The following is an 8,771-nucleotide window of genomic DNA, read 5'->3' on the forward strand; positions in this document are numbered from 1 at the left end:
GTTGGTGGACCAATTCGCAGATTTGCATTGACCCCATAGACATCTGGTAAAATCTCACATCCACTCAAGTGCAGCCAAAGCCTCGGGTTTAGCCTGTCCTGCAGGACTCCTGATGTGATGTCCACATATTGACCTCCGGTGTCAGCTGAGACTCCTGCGTTCCCTGATGCTGCCACACAGCCCCGATGACCAAGTTTAGCCCTGGCCTCCAATGCTGTCTGCGTGGAGTCTTCACATTCTCTGTGACTACGTGTGTGCATTTACCGCAGGTACTCCAGTTGGCAGGTTTATTGGCTGCTGCAGATTGTTCCCAGTGTGTCGGTCAGTGGTGGAATCTGGAGGAATTGATGAGCACATGGGTACAATACAACATAGAGATACAACATAGTACAGATCCTTTGGACCATGAAGTTTGGGCAACTTTTAAACCTATTCCAGGATCAATCTAACTCTACATTGCCCATAAGCCTCCATTTTTCTTCCATCCATGTGCCTTAGTCTCAACAGCAGTAATAGGTTAGAGGAAAAATTATGGTGAAGGAATAAGATTGTTCTGTGGGCTAAAACAAGCAATGGTAAATAAAGAATATGTGGAGTGAATACCATCTTAGAGGCAGGACTATTTCCAGCTGGTTTGTGGAAATTGAGGGAATGGCTGGTAATGTGCGGTTTCCTGGCTAACACAGTCGTACGTCTGTGCAATGATGTGTCTACGTAATGGTGCAGCAGTCCCTGGTGTGACGGTCACCGATCTGCTGAGCCTCCTCTTCGATCAGCATGTCCAGTGAGTCAGCGCTGCATCCATCTCCATAGCTTGCTTCAGCCCAGGCCTCAGCTGTCGCCTTGGCGCTCCAGTCGGGGGCCTGCACTTTGGACTCCACCTCGTGCAGTGTCGTCGCGATCTGGGCGATCTGTGCCTCCAAGCTGGGCTCTGCACACTCCGCCTCCTCGCCAACTGCCAGCCCCCCATCCTGCTTGCTGCTGGGCTCCACGGGCTCACAAGTCACGCCCGTGTTGATCAAGTGGGCGCTGTGAGGGTCGAGTGGGAACAGCCGGCTGAGGCGCAGCAGCAGGCCGAGATCCCGCTGGAACAGCTGCATGCAGAAGGCAAAGCGCAGCCACCAGTGCTCCAGCTGCTCCTGGTCCTGCGGCTCCAGGCTCTGCCTCCTGTTCAGCAACAGCAGCAGCTTCACTCCGGTTGCTGTTGGGGAAGCGGGGGGTGGGGGGAGTAGAGAACAAACACTTTGATTATCAACTGATCCTTATCAATGTCCTGGAGTGGGGTTAAGTGTCTGGGACAACACTCAGGACAGCAGGGGATGTTGTGTATTTAATACATCAGTAATATTTGAGAAATATTTAAATACATTGTTTGATTAAGCATTCTTTGTTGTTTACAAAAGTCATTGGAGGTTATATATAAAACTATGTGAATGGCACACATCATCACACCACCATGTCATTGGTGCATTCCTCATTTAAAATGAAAATGAAGTTAGACTCATTATTTTAGTTTGATTAGTCTAACCTTTTGGAGTTACAAATCATAACAACGGTGACGAGGAAGCTTTAAATGAACCTGAGACAACTACCTATGCAGTTCAAGTTATTAAAAAAAAACACAGCACATTCTTTTAATCTTTGCAAGAGGAGAAAGACGTTCATATCAAAAAAAGGCAGAAAATGGACCATTTCACAAGTTCACTAACAATGAGTACCAAGTGATAATAATCTTAAGTAAAGAAAAGCAGAAATGGTTACCTATATCAGAAAGGTAGACACATTCAATTGTATAAAAGATAACTGGAATATGTATGCTGAGTAAATTGAACTATATCTTGAAGTAAATTAAATAATAAATCAAACTACATATCTGTCACCATATACAACCCTGAGATTTATTTTCTTGCAGAAATACTTAACAAATTCAATGACCATAACAGAATCAATGAAAGGCCATACCAACTGAGTGTACAATCAGTGTGCAAAAGACAACAAACCATAAATTCAGAAAGAAAGAAATAATAATGATAATAAATCACCAATAAAAATCTCTCCGGTCCTGTTCACCCTGTACACATCAGACTTCCAATATAACTCGGAGTCCTGCCATGTGCAGAAGTTCGCTGATGACACGGCCATAGTGGGGTGTGTCAGGAATGGACAGGAGGAGGAGTATAGGAAACTGATACAGGACTTTGTGATATGGTGCAACTCAAATTACCTGCGTCTCAATATTACCAAGACCAAGGAGATGGTGGTGGACTTTAGGAGATCTAGGCCTCATATGGAGCCAGTGATCATTAATGGAGAATGTGTGGAGCAGGTTAAGACCTACAAGTATCTGGGAGTACAGTTAGACGAGAAGCTAGACTGGACTGCCAACACAGATGCCTTGTGCAGGAAGGCACAGAGTCGACTGTACTTCCTTAGAAGGTTGGCGTCATTCAATGTCTGTAGTGAGATGCTGAAGATGTTCTATAGGTCAGTTGTGGAGAGCGCCCTCTTCTTTGTGGTGGCGTGTTGGGGAGGAAGCATTAAGAAGAGGGATGCCTCACGTCTTAATAAGCTGGTAAGGAAGGCGGGCTCTGTCGTGGGCAAAGTACTGGAGAGTTTAACATCGGTAGCTGAGCGAAGGGCGCTGAGTAGGCTACGGTCAATTATGGATAACTCTGAACATCCTCTACATAGCACCATCCAGAGACAGAGAAGCAGTTTCAGCGACAGGTTACTATCGATGCAATGCTCCTCAGACAGGATGAAGAGGTCAATACTCCCCAATGCCATTAGGCTTTACAATTCAACCGCCAGGACTTAAGAACTTTTTAAAAGCTATTATTAATGCTTTTTGAGATAGTGATTTAGATGCATAATCATATTTTTTACTGAGTTAAGTATTGTATGTAATTAGTTTTGCTACATCAAGTGTATGGGACATTGGAAAAAAAGTTGAATTTCCCCATGGGGATGAATAAAGTATCTATCTATCTATCTAAGAACATGAGATGAACAGTCCTTGAAAATGAATCCTTTGGTTGTGGGAACATTTCAGTGGTGGGTCAAGTGAAGTTGAGTGAAGTTATCCCCTTTGGTTCAAAAGCCGGATGATTGAAGGGTAATAACTATTCCTGAACCTGGTGGTGTGGGTCCTGAGGCTCCTGTACCTTCTCCCTGATGGCAGCAGGGAGAAGAGAGCTTGTCCTGGGCGGTGGGGGGGCCCTGATGATGGGATGCTGCTTTCCTGCAACAATGGTCCATGTAGGTGTGCTCAACGGTGGAGAGGGCTTTACAAGAGATGGACTGGGCAACACCCACTACTTTTTGTAGGATTTTCCATTCAAGAAAATTGGTTTTTCCCTACCAGGCTGTGATGCATCCAGTCAATATACTCTCCACCACACATCTATAGAAGTTTGTCAACCTTTTAGATGTCAAGCCAAATCTTCCCGGGCTCCTAAAGTAGAGGCACTACCATGCCTTCAAACAGGAGATCCATGAACCAGTCCCCTTTGGGGAATCAGAGGTAGAAAGGCCCCAGTTTTATACTGGAGAAAAGACAACTCCTGTGGAAATGACATTCGTAACAGTGAAATACAACAACCCATAAGCCACATTGGACTTGTTGCGGTAAAAACAGGTGGGCCAGCAATGCCCTTGTAAATGGCTGAGACAACTACAACTTGATTGGAGGACCATCCACCATTTGCATGCACCATACCCTGCAATAGAGTGCAGGTCAACATCAACCCAGTACTGGAATAGATCAATAACCTCCGCCCAGGATAGAGGATATCTTTGCAAACCTTTCTGGAGGAAAATACTTCAGCAAAGTGGTGTTTGCTGAGGCCCAGCTACAGATGGAGGTGGAAGAGTCCAAAGTGTTTCTCACCATAAACACTCACAAAAGGCTTTATGAATGACAAGAAACATTGCCAAAATCTCAACACAATGTTAAAAAGATTAGATTATGGGTTCAGAGCATGGTACAATAAGTGTGAATTCCTTAAACCAAGCATCACCTATTGTGGTCACCCATCGATGCACAAGGATTACACAAGTGTATTGAGAAAATTCAAGCAGTGCTCGATAATCCAAGGCCAAAGAACATGTCACAGTTGCAGTCCTTTTTAGGATTTGTCAATGACTATAACAGGTTCCTGACAAACCTGGCTACTATGCTTTACCCCTTGAACACATTACTGCAGATCAGGAAGAAAGGACAATGGTCAAATCAGTGTGGGGTGGCTTTCAAAAAGGTAAAGGAAATGGACTCACACTCACACACTGTGATCCACATCACCACTGAAGCTCGTCAGTGATGCCTCGCCATACGGTATGGGTGCAGTAACATCACATGATGAAAGCGAATGCCCATCGCTTCCAGAAGAAAGGGGTCAGAACCACTTCCTGCAGTCCCAGAGTCGACTCCTACAACCACCATGGAAGAGGCCTCGGAAACCAAGACTGTTCTCACAGCCACGTCTCACTTGCCAAGCAGGGTGACACACCCACCCCACTCCCATCAGGAAAGAACTTAACCCACAAGAGTAAGAAATCCTTCACAGCAATTAATGAATGAGACAATTTAAAATTTACTATGCTGTGGATATCATGTATACATAATACTATTGTACTTATAATATATGACATCCACAGTACATGTGTGTGTAAATATATTACGTGATTAAACATTCCTTGTTGTTTACATAATGCATCATGGGTTGTACATTAAGGTATATGAATTGCATACGTCATATGAGCACGCCTTGCTTAAATTAAAAATGAAGTTGCACACATTTTTATTTCGATTAGTTTTATGTCACAGGGGGACATTTAACTATCACACTGGGGCCTGTCCCCACTCCATCTGGATCACAGAAAATGAGTGTCCCTTTAGAGGGCAGCATCTCCCAACAACCCCATGGAGTAATCCGGGGTGGATACAAGGGCTTCAACCCAACCAGTGCTTGCCAGTCACGGTCTAACCCCAATTTCCTTCATTCAACCTGCATCTCCTAAACCCCAAGTGCTTCTTAAATGATACTATTGTACTTAGCTCAACCAACTCCTCTGGCAACTCGTTCCATACACTCATCCTACTCTGCGTGAGGAAGTTGCCCCTCAGATGCTTTTTGAATCTTCTCCTCACCTGAAACCTATGCTGACTAGTTTTGTGAGGCAAAGGCTGTTACAACCATCTTATCTATGCCCCTCATGATTTTACCCAATGAAGGTCACCCTTCGTTCTTCTGCACTCTGAGGAATAAGGACCTAGCCTCAACTACTTCTCCCTATAACTTAAGGCCTCTAATCCCAGCAACAATGTTGTAAATCTTCTCTGCACACTTTCCAGTTTAACCACATCTTTGCAACAAGCAGGGTGACCAAAACTGTACACAGTATAGTAGTTTATTTCTCATGCGAAGGAGCCATGTGAGAACATTGTCGACAGTAGTCCCCAGGGAGGGGAGGTTCAGCCAGAGACATTATGCACTCCGTTATTCAGGCAACACCACTGATCGACCTGCAGTAACCCAGACTTCATCTATCACCAAAATGCCTCTCTCCCCATCTACTCTGTAACCATTCTAAACCCTGTCAACCTGTGCTCACCACAATCTCTGTACCTATAACCCTGAACAACTATACAACCACACCCTCAATAACCTCCATAAATGCCAAATTAACACTTCCCTCACTTCCATACCTACCACCATCGCATTATATTCCACTTCCCATGACTTTGTCTGCCCACTGTCAATATCCCTCTGAAGCCTTCCTGCTCATAGTAGCTTCAGCAAACCTGGATATATTACATTTGGTGCCTGATCCTTCACTGAAGTGGTTTGAGGAAGACCTAGGACTCCAGCACTGGGCACTGTGGGACCCACTCATCACAGCTCCCAAAGTGAAAAGAGCACAGAACAGGATGTTGCCAGGACTTGGGGGCCGAGTTACAAGGAGGGGCTGCATAGTCCAGGATTTTATTCCCTGAGGCATAGGAGATTGAGGGGATGACCTGATAGAGCTAACAAGATCATGAGAGGCACAGACAGGGTGAAGGAGCACAGTAATTTTCCAAATGGGCGGATGCTAAAAACAAGAGGGTATAGGTTTAGGCTCAGAGGTGAAACATTTAGAAGAGACAACAAGGGCAACTTCTTCAACCAAAGGGTGGTGCATATTTAGAATGAGCTGCCAGAAATACTGATTGAAGTGGGCACATTAGCAACATTTAACAGCCATCTAGAAAAGTACACAGATAGGAGAGGTTTAGCGGGCTTATGAGCAGATGTGGGCAGATGGGGCTGGCTCACTGGGCAACAGAGTCAGTATGGATGAGTTGGGCCGAAGGGCCTGCTCCATGCTCTATGAATCTATGACCCACTTCAGATGAGCAACCACAATATCCTTAGATGCAAATAATTATTTCCTGGAGATTTATCAAATTTCCATCCCAATAATTTCTCTAATGCGTTTTCTTATATTAAAAACATTCATTTCTATTAAGCTGTTATTTTGGGAGAAATTAGCATGGAAGGAGGCTTGAATCCATAGAGACTCCTACCCAGCCAGTTCTACTATTATGCATCGATGCTAAAACTGGCCTCCATCTAATCCTATCCTGGCAATCCTCCCAACAGCCAAACCACTCTTAAAACCTCTCCGAATGTCATCCCTTCCAAACTCAACAACAAGCTTCGAGACTTGGGTCTCCCTTTGCAGCTGGATACTCCACTTCCTCATTGTTAGATCTCAGTCAGTGAGGATTGGTAACAACGTCTCCTCCTCGCAGACGAACACAGGCGCACCTCACAAGTGTGCGTTTAGCCCCCCGCTGTGATGTGCTTGTGACTGCATGGTTAAGCACAGCTCCAAGGTCATCTTCGACTTCACCGATGACACCGCTGTCGTGGGGTGAGTCGGTACGATGGGTCACCTGGTGCCACAATGACAACTTCTCTTGCAGCGTCCATAAAACTGAAGAGCAGATATTTGTCTTCAGGAAAGAGGAGAAGGGAGCACACCGGCCAGGCTGGGTTGGGAGATCGGGAGCAGTAAGAGCCAGCAGGCTTTAAATTCCTGGGCCCAGAGCCTGGACACATTCCCAAGGAAAACATGCCTGAACCCTTACTTCTTCGTAGGAGGTTAAGGAAGTTCAGGTTGCCACTGAACACTCCAACAAACTTGTACAGATGTACTGTTTAAACTGTTCTGACGGGGTTCATTAAGGCCTGGTACAACAATTCAAATGCACAGGAACATAAGCTGCAGAGAGTGGTGGTGCCTGCCCAGTACATCACAGGCACACCCCTCCCCAACATCGGTAGAATCTCCAGCAGGGTCCTCCACCATCCCGGCCATGCCACCTTCTCACAGACCCCTGAAGTTCCACACCGGCACATTCAAAACCAGCTGCTTCCCATCAGCCAAACACTTCCTCTGGCAGTTTATTCTCTATACCCACCACCGACAATGTGAAAAACTTGCCTCAGATCTTCTTTAAACTTCTTAAATCTACCCCTCTTGTTTTAGATTCAGCTACCTTGGGGAGATAGACTGCAATTGTCCACCTTGTCTCTGCCCCTCGCGATTTTACTAACCTCCATAAGGTCACATCTCAGCCTCCTCAGATCTATTCAGTCCCTCCTTGTAATCTATGCCTTCCAGTCCCGGCAACAGCGTGGCGAATCTTTTCTGCACCCTGTCCGGCTTCACGACATCCTTGGCGACCAGAACTGCGCGCAATCTTCCAGCTGAGGTGCCACCAACAGTCTGCACAGCGGTAACGTGACATCCCACCTCTCGTCCTCAAAGCCCCCCACCTCTCGTCCCGTGAATATAAGCTTTGACGTTCACCACCTTCACGATCATGTCTACCCGTGTCGCCACTTTCGGGGAAACTAGGCATTGGTCATTACCTCTGCTCTGCACAGTAGAAAGCTGTGCAAATCATTTCGGTAAAAATCTTTTCTGTACTAGTGCACCTTTTAAAATATGTAGCACCAAGTATATTATCACGGTCCCTTTGATCTACACCTCTACTTAGAAAGTGCAGGAGATATTTGTTTTATTAACCATTTCAACGAACTATGAACAAATATCCCCGGATCTGCCTTGTGGTTTCCTTCGCCTCCCCTCCTCACACATTCGCCACCGGTCCGCGCCCTCCTCACCCTCTCCGCCGGGCTCTCCAGGACACCCACCTGCGCTCTGCTGCCTCACTGTGCCGCGGGTGAGCCTGAGCCGCTGGCGGAGAGCGGGCGAGTCCGCGCTGCTGCCGAGGCACCGCACCAGTGCCCTGTGCGCGGCGCTCAGCGCCTCCAGCCCGTCCAACGTGCGCCCGCATTCGCCCAGTAGCCCGGCCGCCCATCCCGGCTCGGCCAGCTGAGCCCGCAGGTAGGAGCGGAGGCAGCGCAGGGTCAGCCGGGGACCGTTCATTGTCTTGTCTGTCTGTCCGAACAATGAGCGCACCATACCAGGCTCTTTAAACGTCTTTGCAGCCCTGCCGTCCCGCCCCTTAAGGACACTGCCAGACACTCTGGGCGGTGCTCCGGCCGGTCCGGGCAGAGTCGTCTCCCCGAGCAGGACTCAGAACCAGCGTCAGCCAGAGGCCGTTCGGGTCATCTTTCCAGAATGGGCGTTACGTAAAACTATCTACCACGTGTGGTGGGGAGAGAACGCCGAGGCAGCGCCGGTCCCTCGAAGCCCGCTTGGGATGTCCCGTTGCGACTACCAGTGATCGGCAGGGACGCAGAGGCAGCGGGAAG

At 47.2% G+C, this 8,771-nt stretch overlaps 1 protein-coding gene across 1 annotated transcript; it reads right to left on the reverse strand.

The window, feature by feature from the left end:
* Window positions 1-619: 619 nt before the first annotated feature.
* LOC140735175 (regulator of G-protein signaling 9-binding protein-like) lies at window positions 620-8,475 on the reverse strand. Its single transcript, XM_073059967.1, has 2 exons — window positions 8,208-8,475; window positions 620-1,201 (listed from the first exon to the last, which is right to left on the reverse strand). The coding sequence occupies exons 1-2, from the start codon at window positions 8,440-8,442 to the stop codon at window positions 711-713; spliced, it is 726 nt and encodes a 241-aa protein (XP_072916068.1). The 5' UTR covers window positions 8,443-8,475; the 3' UTR covers window positions 620-710.
* Between the last annotated feature and the right edge of the window lie 296 nt (window positions 8,476-8,771).

This window comes from Hemitrygon akajei, chromosome 11, assembly GCF_048418815.1.
Source record: "Hemitrygon akajei chromosome 11, sHemAka1.3, whole genome shotgun sequence".
NCBI classification, from domain to species: domain Eukaryota; kingdom Metazoa; phylum Chordata; class Chondrichthyes; order Myliobatiformes; family Dasyatidae; genus Hemitrygon; species Hemitrygon akajei.

Excerpts from the sequence above, each read along its gene's own strand:
- LOC140735175 (XM_073059967.1), bottom strand. The coding sequence starts at position 8,442 with ATGAACGGTCCCCGGCTGACCCTGCGCTGCCTCCGCTCCTACCTGCGG. Across the intron at positions 1,202-8,207 it reads AGTGAGGCAGCAGAGCGCAG|CAACCGGAGTGAAGCTGCTG; the intron begins GTGGGTGTCCTG and ends CTTCCCCAACAG.